We start from the raw sequence: 26,967 nt of genomic DNA on the forward strand, positions 1-26,967 counted from the left end.
AGACCCTGACACGCCTAGCTGATCCCCCATTCCCCCCCCCATACACGCCATGTAACCTGCCCCAGTGATCAGGCTGCATTGTTGGGCACTGGAGTTGGCTGCACTGATGGGCACTGGTGAGGCTGCATTAAAAAAAAACAGGTGGGCCATGGATGGTGAGCTCATTCGGCGGTTCAATGGGCCACTTGACTGGACTTGCCCCCCAGGCCTAAGGCTGCCAGCCCTCCCCTGTTTATGATCTTGAGCACCTCAAGCACTTCTACTGAAACATTGCTCATCATGAGATAAAACAGAATAGAAATGGGGACGTTTCACAAACAAGACAAGACTGGAGTTCTCACACATTTTGGAAAGTAATGGAAATTCGGTGGAACACACCGGGAAATTAGGACCTCGTCCTCATCATCCGATTGGAAAATTGCCATCGAATCCCAAGTTCTTCCTCAATTTATGGTAATAGTACGCAGGGATTGGCCTTTCTTTAGACACCTTGAAAATCCCTCTTTGAATAAGAGGTTGTAATCTACCTGTACTGACGTCTAGAACCTGGCACAAAACCAGACAGAGCACCTTAGGGATGAATTAGAGCCGTCATTATCAGGATCCACTTGGCCTTTGCCATTTTCCTCCCTGAGTGGAAGCCCCATTGTTTGCCGACGGTTAAAGGAAGCGATTAAAGGAGTTTGTTAGAAACATCACTTGCTGCCATACACAATGCACAGCTGGTCCGACAACAACCCCACCCTCTGAGCTTCTTTAGCTTGCTTCAAACTTGGCAAACTTTGTGCCCCTGCCAAGTGCCAACTGTGGGATGACTCCGGGAAAAGATTTCACATTCGGGAAGACCTTGGTGAGATGTTTTCTATTTTTGTTACTATTTATGAAAAGGAAACCACAGCAACTCAGATGCCCTCTACATAAAGGTAACTGGAGACCTCTGAAGACATTTGGATTTGTAGGACAAGGTCTGACAGACAAGAAGCGTTTTGTAAAGTTTGAAGTACACTATTGGATTATTACCCAAACACTTCATGTGCATATAGCGCTACCCCCTTAGGGGCTGCTTGATGATACTTGTTTTACCAGGGCCCAGTGGCGTCTGGTGCTAAAAAAAATTTGGGGGGGCGCAAACGAAAAAAAAAAAAGAAAAAATTGCAGCCTCACTGTGCCCATTAAATGCAGCCACTGTGGCATCAATTATCACCACTGTGCCATGCCATCAAACGCAGTCACTGTGCCATGCCATCAAACGCAGTCGCTGTGCCATGCCATCAAACGCAGTCGCTGTGCCATGCCATCAAACTCAGTCGCTGTGCCATCAATTGTCACCACTGTGCCATGCCATCAAACGCAGTCACTGTACCATGCCATCAAACCCAGTCACTGTGCAATGCCATCAAACGCAGCCACTGTGCCATCAATTGTCACCACTGTGCCATGCCATCAAACGCAGCCACTGTGCCCCTCAATTGTCACCACTGTGCCAATTGTCACCACTGTGCCCTTAAACTGTCGCCACTGTGCCTATTGTTGCCACTGTGCATGTCACTGTGCCCTTTAATTGTTGCCACTGTGCCCATTGTCACCACTGTGCCCTTGATGCCACTGTGCGCATTGATGCCCATTGTCGCCGCTGTGCCCTTGATGCCACGGCCCTCGATTTCTTCTCCCGCCTTGGTGACGCTTCAGCCAATCAGATTACCGATAACCAGAATCGGCGAACCTGATTGGCTGAGACGGCCGTCAGTCTTATCCAAAGAAAGCACCCCCCTGTACGTTCCCTGGATAAGACATCCAGGAACCGAGGGGCTGTACTCGGAAAGCTTACTCTGATAGGCATTTCCGCACAGCCAAACAGCTGCCGTTATTCAGGTGGTCGGCGCTCAAGGTCCGGCCACCTGAAAGACCAGCGGCAGCTGGCAACAATAACATACATTCATGCATTGCATGAATGTATGTTATTTTCAGTGGCGGTGCAGAGCCAGAGGGGGCGGCGCTCCAGTGCCCTCTATGGACGGACCGCCACTGCCAGGGCAGGTGCTACCACTAGGCAAACTAGGCAGCCGCCTAGGGCGCACTGCTGCCTAGGGCACCTGGCCACTGGTGTTCCTACTCTCTTCTCTCTGCAGCAAGCAACTAAGTCTCAGCATCAGCAGGCAGCCGCCGCTCCGTTCTCACATGGTGTCAGAGGCGCAGCTGTGGCAGAGGACTGTGTCCCGAATTAATGGAAGCAAGCACACATTCATTGATGGGCACTGGTGAGGCTGCATTGATGGGCGCTGGTGAGGCTGCATTGATGGGCGCTGGTGAGGCTCCATTTGATGGGTGCTGGTGAGGCTGTATTGATGGGTGCTGGTGAGGCTGCATTGATAGGCGCTAATGAGGCTGCATTTGATGGGTGCTGGTGAGACTGCATTGATGGGCGCTGGTGAGGCTGCATTGATGGGCGCTAGTGAGGCGCCTAGCACGTCTGTTTCTGAATCGGCGTATCTTGCTCATTTGCATATTCTACGCTAAAATCAACGGAAGCGCCACCTAGCGGCCAGCGTAAATATGCACCCTAAGATATGACGGCGTAAGAGACTTACGTTGGTCGTATCTTAGCAAAATTCTGGCGTATCTTGCTTTCTGAATACAGAAAAAAGATACGCCGGCGCATCATAGAAGTTATGCGGCGTATCAACAGATACGCCGACGTAACTTCTTACTGAATCTAGCCCATTTGACGTTTTTTTACGAACGGCGCATGCGCCGTTCGTGAAAGAATCCCAGTGCGCATGCTCGAAATTACGCCGCAAATCGTCAATGCTTTAGACGTGAACGGAACTTACGTACAGCCCTATTCGCGAACGACTTACACAAATGACGTAAAATTTTCAAAATTCTACGCGGGAACGACGTCCATACTTAACATAGGATACCCCTCATATAGCAGGGGTAACTTTACGCCGGAAAAAGCCTAACGTAGACGTAAAAAAATGCGCCGGGCGCACGTACGTTTCTGAATCGGCGTATCTACCTAATTTGCATATTCCTTGCGTAAATCTACGGAAGCGCCACCTAGCGGCCAGCGTAAATATGCAGCCTAAGATACGACGGTGTAAGAGACTTACGCTAGTCGGATCTTAGCCTAATTTCGGCGTGTCTTGCTTTCTGAATACAGAAAGAAGATACGCCGGCGCAGCTTTGAATTTACGCGGCGTATCAATAGATACGCCAACGTAAATTCTTTCTGAATCTAGCCCTATATTCTTTTGTATACTAGTCTATAGGAATTGGTAAAACGGCTGCCACATTTTTTTTTTTTTTTGTATTTTTCCTTATTCTAATTTTTGGTTCCTTTAATCATTTAGGGTTTAAGAATAGAGCAGTGTTGTTGTTGTGTTTTTTTTTTTTTTTTGAGTACTTACTTGTCTTCCTGTCTGCCAACACACAGGAGTATTGGCGTCAGTGTGGGCTGGAAACACATGCTCGCCTTTATTAGGGAGACGCGGCCTAAAGGATGTGAAGCTGGCGCACTGGTAGGAAGAAGAAGGCAGGAAAGTAGTAAATGTTCAGACCCGTCATTCTTCTCCTGGTATCCCTGGGTTATTCAAGGATTCTCTCGCTAAAACCCCTTCCCCTTATTGTATTCCGAAAAACAAAACCGGGGGGCGCAATTTACCCGCAGTGACATCAGACTGACAATATCCTACGGCTGTAAATCTGAGCGCAGGACGGGATCTGTAAATGTCCGAACGTTTCTTCACCGCCTGCCTCTGTTTTCTTTGTATCACTTTTATCAATTCAGATCATCGTAGATCATTTCTGTGTATTGCATGAACCTTAAAAATCACTGGCCCAGATTCAAAAAGCAATTGCGTCTGCGTAACCATAGTTACGCAGCGCAATTGCTTACTTGCGCCGGCGTTTCAAATGCTCCTGATTCAGGAACCTCGATACGCCGGCTGCAGCCTAAGATATGACTGGCATAAGGCTCTTACGCCAGTCATATTGTAGGCTGCATTCTTACGATGGCCGCTAGGGGGCGTTCCCATTGTGGTCAGCCTATAGTATGCAAATTGCATAATAATGCCGATTCACTACCCTACGCGAGCCCTGCGTACGCAGTTTACATTGTTTCCGTTCGTCGGGTTTCGCGTAAGGCTGCTCCTGCTATTAGCAGGGGCAGCCAATGCTACGTATACCCGTCGTTCCCGCGTCGCGAAGTTTAAATTTTACGTTGTTTGCGTAAGTGAATCGTGAATGGCGCTGGACGACATTTACGTTCACTTTGAAGCAAATGACGTCCTTACGACGTCATTTGCCGCAATGCACGTCGGGAAAGTTTCCCGACGGAGCATGCGCACTACGCTCAGCGCGGGAACGCGCCTAATTTAAATGATCCACACCCCCTACGGGATCATTTAAATTACGCGCCCTTACGCCGGGCATTTTTGAGGAGCGCCCATATCGTAGGCTGCATTCTTACGATGGCCGCTAGGGGGCGTTCCCGTAGTGGTCAGCGTATAGTATGCAAATACTAATTTAAATGATCCACGCCCCCTACGGGATCATTTAAATTACGCGCCCTTACGCCGGGCATTTTTGAGGAGCGCCCACGCAAATTACGTGGCTACTGCTTCGTGAATAAAGCGTAGCGCAGATAATTTGGGGGGGCGCAGGGCAAAAACGGTACGCTGCGCCTCCGTAAGAAGTGCGCAGCGGTACCTGAATCTGACCCAATGTAAACCCTCACCTTGTGAAACAACCCATTCAGTTTATAATAGAAGTGAAATCATTGATGATCAGGTTAACCAATTGCTTACTGGGCACTTAAACCCCCCCCCCCTCCTGCCCAGACCAATATTCAGCTTTTAGTGCTGTCACTCTTTGAATGACAATTGCGCGGTCATACAACACTGTACCCAAATGAAATTTTTTATCATTTTTTTTCACACAGATAGAGCTTTCGTTTGGTGGTATTTAATTGCTGCTGGGTTGTTTTTTTGCTAAATAAAACAAAAAACAGACTGAAAATTTCGAAAAATAAAAAAACCTAACTGTTTCATAGTTTGTTATAAAAAATTTAAAACAGGTCATTTTTTTCTCCTTCACTGATGGACACTGATAGGCGGCACTGATAAGGCAGCACTAATGGGCACTGATGGTTGGCACTGAAGGACACTGGTAGGTGGCACTGATAAGCGGAACTACTAGGTGGCACTGATCACGATGGGTGGCACTGTTGGGCAGCACTGATCTGTGGCACTGATTATGAGACACTGATGGGCACTGGTGGGTGGCACTGGTGGGTACCAATAGGTGGCACTGGTGGATACCAATAGGTGGCACTGGTGGGTGGCACAGTGGGCACTGGCAGCTGACACTGATGGGCACAGAATATGCAGCCGCAGCTTTCTGCAGTCCCCCCCCCAGGTAGTACAGACAGACACCCCCCCCAGATCTTCTCAGTCAGTCAGTCAGTCAGTCAGTCAGTCAGAGTCAGAGGTGGAGTAGGGTGCTTCGGACCTTCCGTTACGAGCCTGCTCCCACCCAGACCTGGCAGTCAGCTACTAGGCAGATTTCCATTACCTGTGCTGCACAGGGAACAGCTACTAGGAACCAGGAATCCAGCTCTCTTTCTCTCCTCGTGGACTCCTTCATTCGCCGCAGGTAAGACCCTGCCTCTCAGGGCCTACCATCCTGGGGAACCACTGACGGCCGTCCTTCTCAGGGCAGCCGTCACTCAGACCCCTCACTGCGGCTCTCTATTCCCTCTTTGGCTCGGCATCCCCACTCGCACGGCCACCCACGATTGTGGTGGCCCCTAGACACCCCACCTGGGTGTATTTTCGGCGCTTTGCGGCGTTTTTTTACACGCCCGCGCCAGCCTGCTACTTTCCGCGGCCGCCGCGCCTCAGGAAAGTCCGCGGCTTCAGCCGCGGCCTACCGGCGCTCCGACCGTTTCTCCCTGCGCCTGCCACCAATAGTGCAGGTCTTTCTGATTATCGCCCCTGCACCCCCAGAGGTCCCCTCCACCCCCCTGCTTAGCAACCAGATCGGTGGAATCATTTTCTTACCAACCTGGTTGCCCCCCCAGCCTGGGTCCTGTGTCTTTGCCTGGCGGCCATCTTGGTGCACCCCAGCAACAGTGACACCCAGCATCCCCCCCCCCTTTTTTTTCCCCTCATTAAGTTCAGCAGTCTTTGATCCAGGGCTTGAGCCGATCGCCTTTAGGGATCAGGAAGGAATTTTTTTTCCCTGCCGCAGCACATTGGCCAGCTTGCCCAGGGTTTTTTTTGCCTTCCTCTGGACCAAGGATTGCTGAGAGCGAGGATTCTGCGAATCCTCTCTCACCGAACACCCGCACCCCCGCCCACGGTGACTGGCAACAATGGTTAAATTGCGATACTCTGCGGAAACCATTTGGGGTCTGAGACAATTCGCAACAATATTACCTGCCGTCACCAAAAAAGCCTTAAAATCAGATCAACTTTTGAGAGTCGATCGACGATCGATCATCAAAAATTTCAACCATTCAACACAGCTCAAGCACATATCATGTGCGTTGCTTAACACTAGATCAGCAGTTAAACACCGATCAGAAATCCATGATTTCTTACTACAAAACAATCTAGACTGCCTCTTTATTACAGAAAGTTGGCTGTCAGACGACTGCAACACCATTCTCGGAGAACTGGTACCAGCAAATTATCGCATCCTAACGGAAAATAGAATAGGGCAAAGAGGAGGAGGCCTGGCGGTGATTCATAAGTCTCATATTGCAATCACTAAACCGGTCCTTCAAAATCCTCTACCTTTTATGGAAACCCTTACGCTTCAACTTCAAGCTCATTCTCAGGAGACCGTTCATATTCTCCTCTGCTATAGGCCCCCTGGGCCCAAATCGCAGTTGATTTCAGCATTAACGGAGTTCATATCCACTTACTCCCTTAACAGCAATCATCTTTTGCTGCTCGGGGATTTCAATTTGTGGGCCAACTCCTCACAGGATCCCATCGCGGAGGCCTGCATCGACCACCTGGAAGGGTTAGGACTTCAGCAACTTATATGCGGACCCACGCATGCTTCAGGTCACACTCTCGACCTAATTTTCAGACAAAATCTGAAAATAAACATTTTGGGTAATGAACCTTTGCCATGGACAGACCACCATGCAATTAGCTTCATAATTCCCAGAATTCCACTAGTCATGAAAGCACCCAAGCCGGTGACAATACACTGGGCTAGATCTCAGAGGAAGCTCCACTCGGAACTCTTCAGATCTACCCTGGGAAACCGAATTGGGGCTATTCCTCCTCAGCTAGCAGCCTCAGATACATTGGATGCCATAAATGCAGCTCTGCTACAGTCAGCCGACTTAGCAGCACCAAAGCGCAAAGTCCGCAGCCGGGCAAAAAAGTCCAGCTGGTTCAATAACCAGCTGTCGCTATTGAAGCAAGAGCGCAGAAGGGCGGAAGCCGCCTGGATAAGAAGTCCTTCAGAAGACCGCCTCAACTTCTACAAAGCAGTAACAACACGATATCACAAGGAAATTTTCAAAGCCAAAAAACTTCACTTTTCCATGGTGATTAACAGCGCAATGAATCGCCCACGCGAACTCTTCAGGATGGTCACCCAGACCATGAATCCGGGATGTCTTGAAGTCCCCACTTCAGACACCCAAGAGTTCTGCAATGAACTATCGGATTTCTTCATCAACAAAATTGAAAAAATTCGGGTAAGTATTCGGCAAAACAATACTCCACTCAGCCCCCTCTTCAATCAAAACACCGACGGAACGCCTCTACAATCAACTAAGTTCACTTTGGAACCCATCTCCATTGATACCACTAAAAAATTCATTGGTGCGCTGCGCAACAGCACAGCACCCAATGACATCATTCCCACCAAGCTACTGAAGGAATGTGCCGACATCCTGGCGCCTCCAATCACACAGCTTATAAATCAGTCATTTAAGGAAGGCATAGTGCCTTCCCTGCTGAAAGAGGGCACAATCCTGCCGATCTTGAAAAAAACTAATTTGGATCCTATGGACCCAACTCACCGCCGTCCCATAACAGGTCTAAATGCTGTGTCCAAGATAATGGAGAAAGTGGTGGTAAATCAGCTGCAACAGCATCTGGATACCCACAACCTACTCGATCCATTTCAATCCGGGTTCCGTCCCGGACACGGGACAGAAACGGCCTTACTGAAAATATGGGACGATGCGCTCGAGGCCGCAGACGAAGGAGAATCGTGTCTCCTGGTTCTGCTGGACCTAAGCGCAGCCTTTGACACAGTAGACCATAAATTGCTACTGAGACGACTAACAGAAGTCGCCGGAGTCTCAGAAGATGCCTTACCATGGTTCTCCTCTTTTCTCGGAAACCGATCACAAACAGTGAAACTGGGATCTTTCACGTCAGAAAAACGCACGGTGCCATGTGGGGTCCCCCAAGGATCCCCCCTATCACCGGTGCTGTTTAATATCTATCTTCGTCCTCTCTTTGATATTATCAGTAGCCAAGAACTACTCTATCACTCTTATGCAGACGACACGCAGTTGTATTTTCGCATCTGCCAAAAAAAGGATCATCATCTCAGATTAGAGAAATGTCTCTCTTCAATAGAAAACTGGATGACTAAGAGCTATCTCAAACTCAATAGCGCTAAAACAGAACTCTTTATGTTCAATGCCAGTCGGAAGAGACAACCGACAACAAACTGGACACCTTCGCCCATCCTGGGTCAGACCATCTCCCCTAGCTCCAAAGTCAAAAGTCTAGGAGTCACGTTTGACACCTTCATGACAATGGATGCACAAATAGGGTCAGTAGTCAGCGGGACGCACCATTTGATGCGCCTACTACGCAGACTTATTCCATTTATTCCCAAAGAAGACATAGCAGTCGTGGTGGGAACAATCGTGAATTCCAGACTGGACTATGCAAATGCCCTTTACCTCGGGCTCCCCAAGTACCAAATCGCTCGTCTTCAAGTCGTACAGAATACGGCCGCTAGACTGGTGACTGGGAAAAAATCTTGGGAATCAATCTCACCTTCGTTGAGATCCCTTCACTGGTTGCCAGTAAAAGACAGAATTGCATTCAAAGCACTCTGCCTGACACATAAGTGCATCCATGGGAAGGCTCCTAGATATCTATGCGACAAGATCAAAACGCACAATTGCAACCGCATTCTGCGATCCACCGACCAAAATCTGGTCAAGGTTCCTAAAACCAAATACAAGTCCAAAGGAGAAAGAAGGTTTGCTTTCCAGGGCCCCAGGCTTTGGAATGCTTTACCAACCAGCATTCGGTTGGAGCAAAACCACCTGTCTTTCAGAAGGCAGATCAAAACCCTGCTTTTCTGAAGGCATGAGACACAAACAACTAGCGCCCAGAAGCGATTCAGTTCGCATGTGCCGCGCTATATAAATTTTTCATTCATTCATTCATTCAGGTAGTACAGACATTCCCCCCCGGTAGTACAGACAGACACCCCCCCAGGTAGTACAGACACCCCCCCCAGTAGTATGACTCCCAGCAGTGTGTCCCGCGAGTGCGGGCTCCTCCTCCTCTGTGGGTGTAAACAGAGAGGAGGGCCGGCCGCCGGGTGTACCAAGATGGCCGTGGCTCCGGAGCTAGGCCGAAGCCTCGGCCTTTCCTAATGTTATGGCCGCGGCGGCAATCCGCGGATCACAGTGTGTGCCGATCCGAAGGGGGTGACCAGTTCGGATCACGGATCAACGGTGATCCGTTGCACCACTAGTCGATCCTATTGGACACTTAGGAGGAGGGAGAAGCCACATGGCGGAAGCCACCATGATGCAGAGAGGACACAGGAGCCACTGCCCAACACAAATAGGAGCCCGCAACCCGCCCATAGGAGCCCACAACCTGCCCAATAGGAGCCCACAACCCACCCATAGGATCCCGAAGCCCATAGGAGCACACAACCCGCCCATGGGAGCCCGCAGCCCATAGGAGCACACAACCCGCCCATAGGAGTCCGCAGCCCATAGGAGCCTGCAACCCGCAGCCCATAGGAGCCTGCAACCCGCAGCCCATAGGAGCCCGCAAACCGCCCATAGGAGCCTGCAACCCGCAGCCCATAGGAGCCCGCAACCCGCCCATAGGAGCCTGCAATCCACAGCCCATAGGAGCCCGCAACCCGCCCATAGGAGCCTGCAATGCACCCATAGGAGCCTGCAGCCCATAGGAGCCCGCAACCCGCCCATAGGAGCCTGCAATCCACAGCCCATAGAAGCCTGCAACCCATAGGAGCCTGCAACCCGCAGCCCATAGGAGCCTGTGTGTACCGATCCGAAGGGGGTGACCAGTTCAGATCACGGATCAACGGTGATCCGTTGCACCACTAGTCGATCCTATTGGACACTTAGGAGGAGGGAGAAGCCACCACGATGCAGAGAGGACACAGGAGCCACTGCCCACCACAAATAGGAGCCCGCAACCCGCCCATAGGAGCCCACAACCCGCCCATAGGAGCCCACAATCCACCCATAGGAGCCCACAACCCACCCATAGGAGCCCGAAGCCCATAGGAGCACACAACCTGCCCATGGGGGCCCGCAGCCCATAGGAGCCCGCAACCTGCCCATAGGAGCCCCACAACCCGCAGCCCATAGGAGCCGCAACCCTCAGCCCATAGGAACCCGCAACCCATAGGAGCCCACAATCCTCTGCCCATAGGAGCCCGCAACCCATAGGAGCCTACAACCCATAGGAGCCCGCAACCGGCCAATAGAAGCCTGCAACCCGCAGCCCATAGGAGCCCACAGCCCATAGGAGCCACAAGCTGCCCATAGGAGTCTGCAACCTGCCAATAGAAACCTGCAACCCGCAGCCCATAGAAGCCCGCAGCCCATAGGAGCCCGCAACACATAGGAGCCCACAGCTCATAGGAGCTGCAACCCACCCATAGGAGCCCACAACCCGCCCATAGGAGCCTGCAACCCGCAGCCCATAGTAGCCCGCAACCCGCCCATAGAAGCCCGCAACCCGCCCATAGGAACCTGCAACCCGCAGCCCATAGGAGCCCACAACCCGCCCATAGGAGCCTGCAGCCCATAGAAGCCTGGAACCCATAGAAACCTGCAACCTGCCCATAGGAGCCTGCAACCCACCCATAGGAACCCGTAGCCCGCAACCAGCCCATAGGAGCCTGCAACCCGCAGCCAGCCCAAAGGAGCCCACAACCTGGCCGCTGCCCACCGTCCATAGAAGACCTCCAGCCTGCAACCGATGGGGTAAATGCCGGGGTGGGGGGGGGTGTGCAGCTGACTGAGATTGACCGACCAACCACTGCCAGCCGCCACTGAAGCTTGCCTATAGGTAAAAATCACAAAGCAGGCTTTACTACAGATTTAAGCTCTGGTGGTAGTAAACACCGCTGGGACACTTGTACCTACAGGAAGGCTTAGCTGTAGGGACAAGGAATATCTTGCACCGTTTAGGGGATATCCACTGTCTCTGCAGCCGGTGACGTCACTAGCGCATGCGCTCTGAAGGGATGGCATACTCGTGGCTCGCAGTGCCGTGGTCACAACTCCCATACACATACACAGGAGAGACGTCATATACATACAGTATAATATAAAGTATATCACGGCTATTAATAATTATTAGAAATAACACTTTATGTTGTCAATCCAGAGAGCCTCCAACTTCCTCCGAATCCTCTGAAAGTTCTAAGGATGCAAAATGTTCATTTATTCATTTTTTTTACGTTTGGTTGAGCTGGAAGGACAGGTGAGTTTTATTGACCTTTATATCTAATGCACTCCAAAGACATGCTGGTAGGTTAATCAGATTCTTTCTAAATTGGCCTTTAGTATATGTATGAATGTGAGTTAGGGACATTAGATTGTAAGCTCCTAGGGACGGGACTGATGTGAATGTACAATATATATGTAAAGCGCTGCGTAAATTGACGGCGCTATACAAGTACCTGAAATAAATAAATAAAATAAATAATGTAACGGTCACATGCTAAGACAGAACAAAGCCTTGGAAGTGTGGAGAAGTGCTGCCACCTGGTGTTCATTGATAAAACAAATACAAAATACTGGGGTAGATTTAGAGAGAAATTGCGTCTGCGTAACCATAGTTACGCAGCGCAATTGCTTACTTGCGCCGGCGTATCGAATGCTCCTGATTCAGGAACCTCGATACGCCGACTGCAGCCTAAGATATGCCTGGCATAAGGCTCTTATGCCGTCATATCTTAGGCTGCATTCTTACGCAGGCTGCTAGGTGGCGTTCCCGTAGTGGTCAGCGTAGAGTATGCAAATTGCATACTAACGCCGATTCACAACCGTACGCGCGCCCTGCGTACGCAGTTTACGTCGTTTGCGTACGTCGGTTTTTGCGTAAGGCTGCCCATGCTATTAGCAGGGGCAGCCAATGCTACGTATACCCGTCGTTCCCGCGTTGCGTTTTTGAAAAATTACGTCGTTTGCGTAAGTGAATGGCGCTGGACGCCATTCACGTTCACTTTGAAGCAAATGACGTCCTTGCGACGTCATTTAACGCAATGCACGTCTGGAAAGTTTCCCGACGGAGCATGCGCACTACGTTCGGCGCGGGAACTCGCCTAATTTAAATGATCCGCGCCCCCTATGGGATCATTTAAATTGCGCGCTCTTACGCCGGGCATTTTTCAGGAGCGCCCACGCAATTTCCGTGAATCAAGCGTAGCGCAGGAAATTTACGGAGGCGCAGCGGCAAAACGGTACGCTGTGCCTCCGTAAGAAATGGGCAAATATACCTGAATCTACCCAACTGACAGTCCCAGACCTAAGAAACTGCAGAGAAGTGCTGCCACCTGGTGTTCAATAAGAAAAATAATACAAAATACTGAGACAGTCCCAGACCTAAGAAACTGCAGAGAGGTGCTGCCATCTGGTGTTCAATAATAAAACTAATATAAAATACTGAGACAGCCCCAGACCTAAGAAACAGAAGAAAAGTGCTGCCACCTGGTGTTCAATAATAAAACTAATATAAAATACTGAGACAGTCCCAGACCTAAGAAACTGCAGAGAGGTGCTGCCACCTGGTGTTCAATAATAAAACGAATATAAAATACTGAGACAGTCCCAGACCTAAGAAACTGCAGAGAAGTGCTGCCACCTGGTGTTCATTGATAAAACTAATACAAAATACTGAGACAGTCCCAGACCTAAGTGTCAGTACTAGGATCCCTTTAGGACCCAGCACAACTCGCCTGACACAGCCTTTGCCAGGGAAACAACAGTGATTGGCCAGCTCACCTTTAAAATCACCTGTATCATCATCCAATCAGTGCTTGAGATAGAGTTACCTTTGTGTGCCACTGTTTGAATCAGCGGATAGCTGCTCTGTGTATTTTGTGTATGACCCGGCTCATTTGACCATGCTTGCTCGCTTCTGATTTGGTACCGTTTGGACTCTGATCTACCTGTGTATGACCCAGCTTGCCTAGACTACGCTTTGCCTGATTCTACTGTAGTACCTTCATCTGCAGTGGTGAACTACAAGCACCAGCCAACATCCATCTGCAGTGGTGAACTACAAGCACCAGCCAACATCCATCTGCAGTGGTGAACTACAAGCACCAGCCAACTTCTACCTTCATCTGCAGTGGTGAACTACAAGTCCCAGCTGACCTGCTCTGCTCATGGTATGTGCTCTTGTTCCTGAACTGTTTGCATAATCAGCACACCTGAACTGTTATCTGCTCCTAGCCTGACACTAAGGCCCCTTTCACATTGAGGCGTTTTTCATGCGGTACAGCGCTAAAAATAGCGCTGCTATACCGCATGAAAAAATCATGCCCTGCAGGCTTCAATGTGAAAGCCCGAAGGGGGTGTTTACTGTTCCTATACAGCTCCTTCCCATTGAAATCAATGGGAAACCGTGGTAATACCGGCGGTATTAACCCTTTTTCGGCCGCTAGCGGGGGTTAAAACCGCACCGCTAGCGCCCGAATATCGTGGTAAATACGACGGTATAGCGGCGCTAAAAATAGCGCTGCTATACCGTCACCGCACCTCCGCTGCCCAATGTGAAAGCAGCCTAAGAATATGCAGAAAGTGCTGCCACCTGGTGTTCAATATTAAAACAAATACAAAATACTGAGAGTCCCAGACCTAAGAAACTGCAAAGAAGTTCTGCCACCTGATGGTCATTGATAAATAAAACTATCTTTTTAAATCAGGGGGTCGCCAAACATTCTAAACAAAGGGCCGGTTTATTGTCCTTCAGACTCTTGGAGGGCCGGATTTTAACATTTTCCTGGCATCAGTGGGAGTAAACATAGTGCCCCATTGCTGGTATCATATGGGGGGGGAATAGTGCCCCATTGCTGGTATCATATGGGGGGGGGAATAGTGCCCCATTGCTGGTATATAGGAGGAAGAGTGCCCCATTGCTGGTATCATATGGGGGGGAATAGTGCTCCATTAGTGGTGTCAGTGAGAGACATGATGCTATATTGTCGGTGTCAGATGGCAGAATAGTGTCTCGTATCATTGGGAGGGATAGTGCCCCAAGGGCCGGATAAAGGCAAGCAAAGGGCCGCATCCGGCCCTCGGGCCGCAGTTTGGAGACCACCGTTTTAAATGATCCATTAAAGATCAATTCCATACAGTCAGATTTTGTTTCAGCTTTGATACATCAGGTGAACAGAATTTATCCAAACAATTTTTCTAAACATTTTCTTTAGGCTGGGTGCACACATGCGCAAACTGGATGCGTTATTTCCTCCGCATCCAATACGCAAGACTCTCAATGGAGCCTGTTCACGCATGTCCAGGGGCGGCCAATTCCAAAAGAGGTGTGTGTGTGTGTGTCTGTGTGTGTGTTGCAAAATCAAAGCAAACCTTTCGCTCTGAATTGCGCCTGAACCAGTGAACAGGAACGCACCGGACCCTAGGCTGGAAACTGCGGCCGCACATATATGAACCCGACCCTAAATTCTACCTGGTCACTTGCATCATTCAGTTATTGATATGTTGCTTTATCAAATCAGACCTGTCAGAGTATGACGGCCAACATGAGGCCACATTTTTATTGCTGTTTAACCCTTTTATGCCTAATCCTAATTTTGACATTTGTTGCTTATAAATTCAAATCAGTATGTTTGCTAGAAAATTACTTGGAACCCCTAAACATAATAAAAAATTTTTATTTATTTATATATATATATATATATATATATATATATATATATATATATATATATATATATATATATATATATATATATATATATATATATATATATATATATAATCATTGCAACATTTTATGTCGCACATTATTTGCGCAGTGGTCTTTCAAACGCATTTTTTTGGGGGGGGGGAAATACACTTTCGTTAAAAAAAAAAAAAAAAAAAAAAATGGTAAACTTGGTCCAATGTTTTTTGTATAATGTGAAAGATGATGTTACACAGAGTAAATAGATGCCTAACATGTCACGCTTTGGAATTGCGCACACTCATGGAATGGTGACAAACTACAGTACCAAAAAAACTCCATAGTCGACGCTTTAGAAAAAAAAAAATAGTTACCAGGTTAGAGTTACAGAGGATGTTTGGTGCTAGAATTATTGCTCTCACTCTGAGGATCGCAGTGATACCTCACATGTGTGATTTGAACACCATTTACATTTGCGGGCGCTACTCGCGTACGTGTGGGGTCGTGTTAAAAACCTTTAAAGGGGTTTTATACGGCGCCTGCGCACAGACATCTGAGCTGACCGCGCCGTGAAGAGGCAAGTCCTATTTCGGCTATCTTCGGGCAGTGTGACGCGCCATAGCCGGCCGTCAATCATCTTCCCTGTGCATAGGAACGTCCATTCCCCGCGGGGAGTCTGAAACTTCATTACGGCAGTAAACCGTAAGTACGGCGCCAAAAAATAAAAGAAAGGCACACTGTAGATCGTGCTAGTATGCTTGATGGCATGCTAGAAAAAAAAATGTTTTTTTTAGGGTGAACCCCCGCTTTAAAGTGGCGTTCCACCCATAAATATAACATTACATCAGTAGTTTAAAAAAAAAAAAAAATAAGTCATTAGTCCTTTAAGAAAAAAAAATATTTTTTTAGATGCCTTCAAAGTGTTGTTGCTAGGCAGAATAGTTCATCTTCCCACTTCCTGCACCTAGGTGCTTAAGCTTCCTAACCTACACCGCACAGACTCCTGGGAATGTAGTGGGTGTAACTTTCCAGGAGTCTGTGCAATCCCCAGTCTCAAAGAATCATGTGACTTGGACAGTACAGGTGCTGAAACCTGATATTACACTGCTTGTGCAGCACTGAGCATGTGCGAGATCTGCAAGGCTGAAATCCAGGAAGTCCTACAGTCTGGCTTCATGATGCCCACACTTAAGATGGCCCCAGTCAATTTCTATTTTATAAAGTGTCTAAATGCTGTAACAACCTAACAAAACGGACCTTAGTTTACAGACTAACTTTACTAGAATACATTAAGCTTGTGTATTACAGGGGTATTTATATATAAAAAGTGAAATTGTGGCCGGAACTCCGCTTTAAGTTTGTTATTCTTTTGTATAATGGTTTTTAATATGTATTTTTCTATCATTAATAGAACTGGCTGATTTCTGATCTCAACTATACCCCTGAAGAAGCCACAAAAACGCGAAATGTATTGGGTTTTACCATCTGAGTTGTGATTTCTTCCTATATAGTCTGCTGTTCATATTACAAACGGGATGTTGTAATCTTGTAAATGCATGTTTAACCATATGTGTTCTTATCAAACCATCTGGTTTCACAGTGTACTATGTATTGTGATACATTTTTAATTATTAAACCTACTTTTGTTATTTTTCTATATACAGGCATACCCCGCTTTAAGTACACTCACTTTACATACACTCGCGAGTAAGGACATACCCGCGAGTGTATGTAAAGTGCCTTACAAGTACTGTACAGACATTTTGCAGCCACAGTAGAAGGAGCTAAAGCTCCGAGAGCGCAGCCCGTCCTGTTCCAGTGTGCCCCTGACACCCCCAATACAGACCCTGAGACCTCAACTACAGCTCCTGACACCCCCCACTACAGCCCCTGACCCCCTACTACACCCTAGAAGTGAAAAAATATATTGTTTCACTTTAAGTACATTTTCGTTTTACATACATGCTCTGGTCCCATTGTGTACTTAAAAGTGGGGTATGCCTGTATTGCACCGTTGCAGTCCCACCAGTGTCCATATTTTCTCTTTTATATTTTTTTGGGATGAGGTGCGTTCTTGTGTATATGCTCTAATCTAGGCCAACCAGACCCTATCCACCATTTCCATAATATATATATATACTGTGATTCTGTACTTGCCAAATAGGCTGCAGAAATCTCCCTCCACCTATTATCAGTGGTGATGCGTCCATAAAGGGCACAGGTTTTCTCTCTTTCGCATATGAATTACAGCGGCGCGATTCCTTTGGAAGCGCCTGATTACAGCCATAGGCTTTCAAAAGGGTAAAAAGTGGGCGCAATGCTGTGCGTTCTCTGACTACTTGGGCTGCTTTCACATTGAGGCGTGCAGCCGCGGTGACTGTATAGCTGCGCTATTTGTAGCGCGGCTATACCGTCGTATTTACCGCAATATATTCGGGCATTAGCGGTGGTTTTAACCCCCGTTAGCGGCCGAAAAAGGGTTAATACCACCCGCGTTGCAGGCGGTATTACCGCGCTTTCCCATTTATTTCAATGGGAAGCCGCGGTATAGGAGCGGTGAACACCCCGCTCCTATACCGCGGTAAGGATGCGGCTAGCAGGACTTTTGGTGCGCTCCTGCTAGCGCACCGCTTCAATGTGAAAGCCTTCGAGCTTTCACATTTAACACTACAGGGCATGATTTTTCATGCGGTATAGCAGCGCTATTTTTAGCGCTGTACCGCATGAAAAACGCCTCAATGTGAAAGGGGCCTTAGTGTTGTGTTAGGGAAGCAATGTATTCGGTTCCCGAACACTGACCCGTCCTCTCAGCCAATCGGGTGCACTGGGTCTGGTTACCTGTCACCTGATTGGCTAAAAACAGGCGCCGCTACTGGCGGGTGGAGAGGATGGGAGAAGAGATGCCTCAAGGATCCCGCTCGTCGCCTTCACCCGCTGCCCGACCAAGACAGGGTAAGTGCCAGGCAGGCGGGGGTCACACTGGCAGCAAATTTTTTTCTGTTTGTGCCCCCCCAAAATAGTTTAGCACCGGCCGCCACTGCTTATTATACTGTATATTAATCATTATTATATATTACACAATATAAATTATGACATAGTATTATTGTACTGTGTATTGTTGCAAAGCAACATTATTATCTAATTATTTGGTATTAGTATGTATTGCACAGTATTGTTATACATTATAACGTATTATTATATATTAGAAAGTATTTCCCACCATCTATCAGGAGAAGTTGGGGATGTGAGCTCAGTGATTCCCCTCAGTAGGTCGGAGGGGTGACTCCGCTGTCAGGAAATCGGCTCTCAGAGCTCTGGGGGTCACCACCGCCCATCCCCCTCCCAGCACCGCACGTGGTGGTTGTTGGCAGCAGTAGGTGAAATCCCACAGAGGGAGCCAATCAGCGCCTGAAACCCAGGACGGGGGGGCGGGTTCCGTTTGAACGGAGGGCGGGGCGGCGCTGTACCACGTGGATGCGGAGTAGAGGACTGGGCATGCGTGGCGTACGGAGCCGTCGGGTATCCTGCCGGACTGTCTCCATGGTAACAGAACGCACTGGTAACCGGGGCCTAAACACGGCCTGAGAGAGATGAGCCCCCGGACGGAGGAAGTGACGGCTTCCCTCATCAGAGAGTTCCTCAGCAGGAAGGTGACGGTCCAGTGAGTGTGTGTCAGTCCTCGTGTACCGGAGCCATCGGGTCACACAGTATATTACCGTGTATGTTGGATTACTGCACCCCGGATATACAGTCACCCATAGAAACCAATGACTGGATGTCCTATCCCAGCATGCCCTGGGACACTCTTCAGGGGAAGCCCCAATCCCAGCATGCCCTGTGACACTCCTCGGGGGGAGGCCCAGCATGCCTTGGGACACTCTTCGGGGGGAAGTCCCAGCATGCCTTGGGACACTCTTCGGGGGGAAGTCCCAGCATGCCCTGGGACACTCTTCGGGGGGGAAGTCCCAGCATGCCTTGGGACACTCTTCGGGGGGAAGCGCCAGCATGCCCTGGGACACTCTTCGGGGGGGAAGCGCCAGCATGCCCTGGGACACTCTTCGGGGGGAAGCGCCAGCATGCCTTGGGACACTCTTCGGGGGGGAAGCGCCAGCATGCCCTGGGACACTCTTCGGGGGGAAGCGCCAGCATGCCTTGGGACACTCTTCGGGGGGGGAAGCGCCAGCATGCCCTGGGACACTCTTCGGGGGGGAAGCGCCAGCATGCCCTGGGACACTCTTCGGGGGGAAGCGCCAGCATGCCTTGGGACACTCTTCGGGGTGAAGTCCCAGCATGCCTTGGGACACTCTTCGGGGGGAAGTCCCAGCATGCCCTGGGACACTCTTCGGGGGGAAGTCCCAGCATGCCCTGGGACACTCTTCGGGGGGAAGTCCCAGCATGCCCTGGGACACTCTTCGGGGGGGAAGCGCCAGCATGCCCTGGGACACTCTTCGGGGGGAAGTCCCAGCATGCCCTGGGACACTCTTCGGGGGGGAAGCGCCAGCATGCCCTGGGACACTCTTCGGGGGGGAAGCGCCAGCATGCCCTGGGACACTCTTCGGGGGGAAGCGCCAGCATGCCCTGGGACACTCTTCGGGGGGAAGTCCCAGCATGCCCTGGGACACTCTTCGGGGGGAAGTCCCAGCATGCCCTGGAACACTCTTCGGGGGGAAGTCGCAGCATGCCCTGGGACACTCTTCGGGGGGGAGCCCCAGCATGCCCTGGGACACTCTTCGTGGGGGGGAGCCCCAGCATGCCCTGGGACACTCTTCGTGGGGGGGAGCCCCAGCATGCCCTGGGACACTCTTCGGGGGGGGGGGAAGCCCCAAGTCCCCCAAACAAATGTTTCTTGTGAAGAATGCCCCCCCTCAGTGGTGGTCAGAATGTCGTGCAGCTGGCTATGCCAAGTGTCATTGGCTCTGAAACAATGGAGGTTTCAACTGGGAGGTCAATAAGCCACGGATCGAGGAACCCCCCAGCAACCTTTGGAGGAGCTCCAGAGTCCCATGGACCCCCCCTAGTTGAGAACAGCTGCTCCTTGGCATTTGAAACTCCCAGGGGTGTTGATTGCCTGTGTCCCCCGCCGCATGCTGTGGTTTCTTCCTCTGACCCCTATGTCCCCACTGAGTCCTGTAGCAACCTAGGGAGGAACCATTGCACACTGGGGGAAGGGCACCACACGCTGCTTGTTTCCGTTCAGACATAAAACGTATCGCACGTGGAACAAGCGCCCGATGTGACCGCCCTGTGTCATTTCCGACATCTGACCTTGCTGGCGCTCCAATTCCATGGCCACAGTCTACATGCTGACTTGTGAGCCGAAAACCCAACCAATCACATGGGACTATTTCCTACTCGTTGGAGGAGCTGCCCTTACTACCTAAAAGTCATCGGGACCTGTCTGTTCTTTACAGTGCTATAGATACATACACTATATTACCAAAAGTATTGGGACACCTGCCTTTACACACACATGATCTTTAATGGCATCCCAGTCTTAGTCCGTAGGGTTCAGTATTGAGTTGTTCCCGCCCTTTGCAGCTATAACAGCTTCACCTCTTCTGGGAAGGCCGTCCACAAGGTTTAGGAGGGTGTCTATGGGAATGTTTGACTATTCTTCCAGAAGAGCATTTGTGAGGTCAGGCACTGATGTTGGGTGAGAAGGACTGGCTCACAGTCTCCAATCTAATTCATCCCAAAGGTGTTCTATCGGGTTGAGGTCAGGACTCTGTGCAGTCAAGTTCCTCCACCCCAAACTCGCTCATCCATGTCTTTATGGACCTTGCTTGGAACTAAATTCTGTTTTAATGTTGAAGTGTCCAAATCCCACCATTTCTCTTCCTCCCTATGTTGTCTCCTGCTGATATATAGATAGATATTCTATTATATTTTTCATTTTGTTTCTATAGGGGCTGAAAAAAACGCGTGCAGCTCTAGATGAAGAACTGCCGCGCACGCAGCAGAGCATCAGCAGCCGGGATGAACTGAGGGCCGCGTTACACTTGGACTTTTTGTACAAGGAGAACAAGGTAGTGACTTTCAACATAATGCTAATAAACTGCTAATGTAACTGTATGCCGACATCTACAGGTGCCCGAATGTACCTTAACCACTAAAGGACCGCCTCCTGCAGATATACGTCGGCAGAATGGCACGGCTGGGCACAAGTCCGTCCTCCTTAAGTGCCCAGCCGTTGGGTCGCGGACGCGTGCCGCGGCCCAGTCCGAAGCTCCGTAACCGCGGGACCCGCGGACCTGATCACCGCTGGAGTCCCGCGATCGGTCCCCGGAGCTGAAAAATGGGGAGAGCTGTGTGTAAACACCTTCCCCGTTCTTCACTGTGGTGCCGTCATTGATCGTGTGTTCCCTGTTATAGGGAAACACGATCAATGACGTCACACGTCCAACCCCGCCCCCCTACAGTTAGAAACACAGGTGAGGTCACACTTAACCCCTTCAGCGCCCCCTAGTGGTTAACTCCCAAACTGCAATTGTAATTTTCACAGTAAACCATGCTGTGAAAATGACAATGGTCCCAAAAATGTGTCACAAAAAATCGCTGATCGCTGCCATTAGTAGTAAAAAAAAAAAAAAGAAATAAAACTATCCCCTATTTTGTAAACACTAATTTTTGCGCAAACCAATTGATAAACGCTTATTGCGATTTTTTTTCTTCCAAAAATGGGTAGAAGAATACGTATCGGCCTAAACTGAGGAATATATATATATATATACATTTTTTTTTTTTTTTTTTTTTGGGGGGGGATATTTATTATAGTAAAAAATATTGAATTTTTTTTTAAATTGTCGCTCTATTGTTTATAGCGCAAAAAATAAAAACCTGCAGAGGTGATCAAATACCACCAAAAGAAAGCACTATTTGTGGGGAAAAAAAGGACGTCAATTTTGTTTGGGAGCCACTTTGCACGACCGCGCAATTGTCAGTTAAAGCAACGCAGTGCCGAATCGCAAAAACTGGCCAGGTCCTTTACCTGTCTAAAGGTCCGGGTCTTAAGTGGTTAAAAGGGTTGTAAATGTACAATATTATGTTTTTTTTTTTTTTTTTTTCTTTTTTTTTTTTTTTTTGATTTTTCTTCCCCCCTAAATAGCTTAATTTACCTTAGTGCAGTCCTCCTTCACTTGCCCCATTCTTCCATTTTGCTTTTAACATGATCGCGGGCACCCGTCGGACATCAAATCCGCGTGACCCATGTTCACACGCGGGGACTCGCTATGCTGCAATTTAAAGGGGACGTACAGATAAGTCCCTTTGCACAGCCGTGCCATTCTGCCAACGTAAATAGTCATGGGGCGGTCGGCAATCATTTAAATTGTAATTTTTTTTGTTTATAGCACAAGAAATAAAAAATGCAGAGGTGATCAAATGCCACAAATAAAACTCTATTTTTTTTGGGGGGGGGGGGGGGGGACATAAAATGTATTTGGATACATCGCTGCACGACCACGCAATTGTCAGTTTAGGTAACATAGTGCCATATGGCAAAAAAAGCCTAGTCATGAAGGGGGGTAAATCTTCCAGAGGTCAAGTGGTTCATTTTAGTGACCATTCCTTTTTTAAGTTTGTTTTTGTTTTTTTAATTTAAATTTTTTTTTTCATTCTTCAGTTGGCTGATAAACCCCTGAAAACATACCTGGAAATAATGACAAAGCATTTTCTTGATAAGAAAACGTTGACAATGGAAGGAAAACAGACTGCAGAGTGCGCCAAGTTATTTACCCCCCAAGGACACCAGAGAAAAGCAGCCGTGAGCTCAAACCTGGCCGTGTACGACCTCTCGGATGAGGAGAGCGGTAGCAGCTGTGCTGTATCTGAGACCAGTCACATTTTATCCCACAAGTAAGTGTTGGAAGCTGAATTCCAGCCTGCCCTCCGTCTTGCACAGTTGTACAGGCTTCTTTCTTCACTGAAATGTCTTGCTCTGATTTCAATTTTGAAGCGTGACATGTTTGGTATCAATTTACTCGAATTAACATTATCTTTCACAAATAAGAAAAAAAAATTGGTATAACTTTACTGTTTTATTTTTTAATTTAAAAAAGTGTATTTTTTCCCCAAAAAAGTGTGTTTGTAAGACTGCTGCGCAAATACGGCGTGACAAAGTATTGCAACGATCGCCATTTTATTTTCGAGGGTGTTAAAATAAAAAATATATATAATGTTTGGGGGTTCTAATTAGAGGGAAGGAGATGGCAGTGAAAAATGACATTAGAATTGCTGTTTAACTTGTAATTCCAACGGCCACCACCAGATGGCACCAGCTCGCAGAAGGAAGAGCTTGGGACTTCACAAGGCCACAAAGCCGCAGCCTCAATTACCGGCCCGCCGTGAACGCGCGGACTGGGAGTTACACAGCCACCATTTTCTTTCCTGGAACCACCGCTCTAATTGCCCCATGTTTACTCCCCTATTTTTGCTAATGGGTTTTCCATGTACCATGGCAGTGCTCTTCCCCCTCCACCATGTGGGTCGTGCTCTGTTTGCTCACCGTGAGCCTCATCCGTTCCGTGTCCAGCTTTCTCAGTTTCACCGATTAGGCTTCATCAGGACACATTCAGGGATCATTGGAAAGGGAACGGTTCTCACTGTCTTATGGGGAAAAAATGTATCCTATCCACGTGATGAGTACTCTTCCATCTCCAAGGGGGGTGTACTTTGATGTTCACCAGCCTTTAAGGAGTTGGATCTCGTTGGACTCCATGACCAGATCACTATATACATGAGAGGTGCCTCTGTTCGCTCTCTCTCTCGCGCTCTCATATCAATACATTGTTTTTTGTTGGCAATAGTGATCATTTATTGTTTTTGTGAACATGTCATGGTCCTCTTATAACACACAGGGTTGAGGACAGCCCAGCATCATCACAGAAACATGTATATCTGAGAGCATCGGGGGATGGAAGTAAAAAAACAGACAGTAGCATGAAAAGTAGCAGCTTCTCTTTGGAGGATGAATTGAAGAATACAAAGGAAAATAATTGTGAGACCACAAAGATTTCATACACTCTAAATGAACCAAAAAGTGCAGCACCTGAGAATGGGAGACCGAAATCGAGCAAGATTGTCCGGGGGATGATGTCTGGTCCCATCTCCAGCTTTCAGGAGGTAGGTGATTATTGCATGTAAGTAATTCACCAATAAATCGGAGTACCCGGGTGTCAGAGTGTCATTGTTGTGAATGGTATATTGTGAACAAAACTGCAGGAGGTGTGGATGTTTATTCCAGGAGCACCATTTATAAAAGGCACTTTAGAAATGGCCCTTGGGCGACCAGTGCGCCCAGTAATGGTTGTGAACTGAGCCGTCATTAGACACTGTGGCCCAGATTCTCAAAGGCGTTACGACGGCGCAACACCATTTGCGCCGTCGTAAGTCCTAATCTGGCCCCGGGTATCCATGCGACTGATTCTTAGAATCTTAGAATCAATTACGCATAGGTACCCATTAGATCTGACAGGCGTAAGGCTCTTGCGCTGTCAGATCTTAAATGCAATTTTGTTTCCCCGTCGCTTATGTAAATTAGCAAATTACGACTGGCCTGGGTCTATGAGGCGCAGCCAATGTTAAGTATGGCCGTCGTTCCCGCGTCGAAATTTTAAAAATCTACGTCGTTTGCGTAAGACGTCCGTGAATGGCGCTGGACGCCATTTACGTTAACGTCTAAGCAAATGACGTCGGTGCGACGTCATTTAGCGCAATGCACGTCTGGTAATTTACCCGCCGGAGCATGCGCAGTACGCTCGGCGCGGGAACGCGCCTAATTTAAATGGTGCCCGCCCCATTTGAATTGGGCGGGCTTGCGCCGAGCGCTTTTACGATACCCTGCCGCAAGTTTACAGGTAAGTGTTCTGAGAATCAGGCACTAACGCTGTAAACCTGCGGCGGTGTAACGTAAATCACATACGTTACGCTGCCCATGAGCAGCATAATTGTATGATAATCTGGGCCTGTATATAGAGCTGATCCAAGCGGGCTCTGTACCATGTGATTGCTGTGATGACCAATCACAGCGATCACAAATGTAACAGTGTAGTGTTTATGTTAGATAGCACATCTTTCCCCTTACAACAGAAGGAGAAACTAATGAATACAAGATTAAGTGGATTTGTATTTTTTTTGGTCCGCTCACTCGCCCTACTCTCTCGTACATCTCGGCTTCATCCAGTCTTTTGTCCGTATATAAACCCCTCATTTTCCTTATCCTGCACATCTGAACATTAACTTCTTCATCCTCTGCTGTATGACTTGTACAATAACCCCTTCACCACCTCCTACCTATGGTACTACTGTGCACCATTACCAAGCTCCATGTTTATTGGAAAGTATGAGCAACAGGATTTCTCTTGGTACCAACAAATAAAAAGGTTAGAAACATATCATTTTTATTACAAGTTTTATCTGGAAAAATTCTTAAAGGGACATCATAAATATAAACTCCCTCTTTTTAGGCTGCACTATAATTGCAATAATGATGCCAACTTGCATCAGAATGATGCATGATGAGAGCAAACATTTAGTCAGCCAATCTGGACATGTTTTTTCAGATTTCCCACTTCTTCAGGAGGTACCAAATGCAACCGGGAAGACCAAAGACACACAGAGGTGCTAGACCTATCCCCACCAGGCGATCATGGGAGAAGATTTATGAAAGAAAAAAACAGTGCAGCGCTAGTGAGTGATATTGTGCTCTTATGAATTAATAATAAACAAAAAAAGTCATTCTGGAATAAACTGAAAATTTAGCCAGAATAGGAAAAAACATAAAAATGCAGATGGATATATGAAGAAAAAGTCTTAAAAAGCCACGAAACAAAGTTCATATGACTCTATCCAGTAATTTTCCTTGTGAAAGAGAAGTGGATTGTGCAGACAATGTGAAAGACTCTTGATTGATGTGAGGTAAGCTGTCACCAATACACCCGTGAGGAAGGATAAGATTGCCTGCTTACCAGATGAAAAGACTGTTTTGCATCAGTCTAATAGGGCCTGTGGGAAGTCTGGTCTCCCAATACCTTAGCCGTCAAGATAACCACGGTATAGCTCAGCATACAATCCGAAGAGTCATAAACCAAAAAAAAGAAGGACCTCTCATAGCGTATAACGTTTGAAAATAGAAGAGGGTTTAATAAAAATTGCACTTACAATTAGGCAATATAAATACAGCATGGATAGCAAAACGTCTCCGATCTCTTGTTCCGATGCTTCTCGCTACTCGGTCAGGAAAACACAGCCGGCGTTCAGGACGGAACGCGATGACGTCACGGCACCCTACGATCGTTTCGTCGCTAATGGACTTCAACGGGGGAGTAAGCCGGATGTTGACGTCAGCGCGCTAGGTGTTTAAATACCCACGGGTTCCATGTTTGATACTGGAAAACTCGGGGAGAGTCCTCATAGTGACTGAGGGCAAAATAATTGAGTAGCGAGAAATGGAAAAGTGTTCTAATCATGTTGTACATAACGTATCAGATTAAATAACGATATATATTAGTACAGAACGCGGGGGTGTTTAATAACTGGTAGCGGAGCATCGAATAATGAAAATAAGATCGGAGGTTAACAATATATGTAAAAAGATTGTATCATAAATTTGCATAATCATAAAAATCGATCTATATTTAATTAGAAAAGATCTATATCATAAAAATCATCTATATTTAATTAGAGAAGATCTATAAATTAATTTAAATTTTAATAATGATTATGATAATTAAAATTGGAATAAAAAATAATAAAAAAAAAAAAAAAAAAATGTATTATGAAT

General features: G+C 47.9%; 1 protein-coding gene across 4 annotated transcripts in view; it reads left to right on the forward strand.

Annotated features, from left to right (window-relative positions):
- The first annotated feature begins 13,305 nt into the window (after nucleotides 1-13,305).
- The window catches only part of MINDY4 (MINDY lysine 48 deubiquitinase 4), a 70,847-nt gene continuing 57,185 nt past the window's right edge, over nucleotides 13,306-26,967 (forward strand). Inside the window, exons 1-4 of one of the 4 annotated variants that reach the window (XM_040352231.1) lie at nucleotides 13,306-13,671; nucleotides 21,095-21,214; nucleotides 22,810-23,042; nucleotides 24,044-24,308. In XM_040352231.1, coding sequence (XP_040208165.1) covers nucleotides 13,669-13,671; nucleotides 21,095-21,214; nucleotides 22,810-23,042; nucleotides 24,044-24,308 — 621 coding nt within the window. In that variant the 5' untranslated portion in view covers nucleotides 13,306-13,668. Of the gene's footprint in view, nucleotides 13,672-18,663; nucleotides 18,908-21,094; nucleotides 21,215-22,809; nucleotides 23,043-24,043; nucleotides 24,309-26,967 lie in introns of those variants that run through there. The other 3 variants (XM_040352230.1, XM_040352232.1, XM_040352233.1) reach the window with 3 other exon arrangements.

Source organism: Rana temporaria, chromosome 5 (assembly GCF_905171775.1).
Source record: "Rana temporaria chromosome 5, aRanTem1.1, whole genome shotgun sequence".
Taxonomy (NCBI): Eukaryota; Metazoa; Chordata; class Amphibia; order Anura; family Ranidae; genus Rana; species Rana temporaria.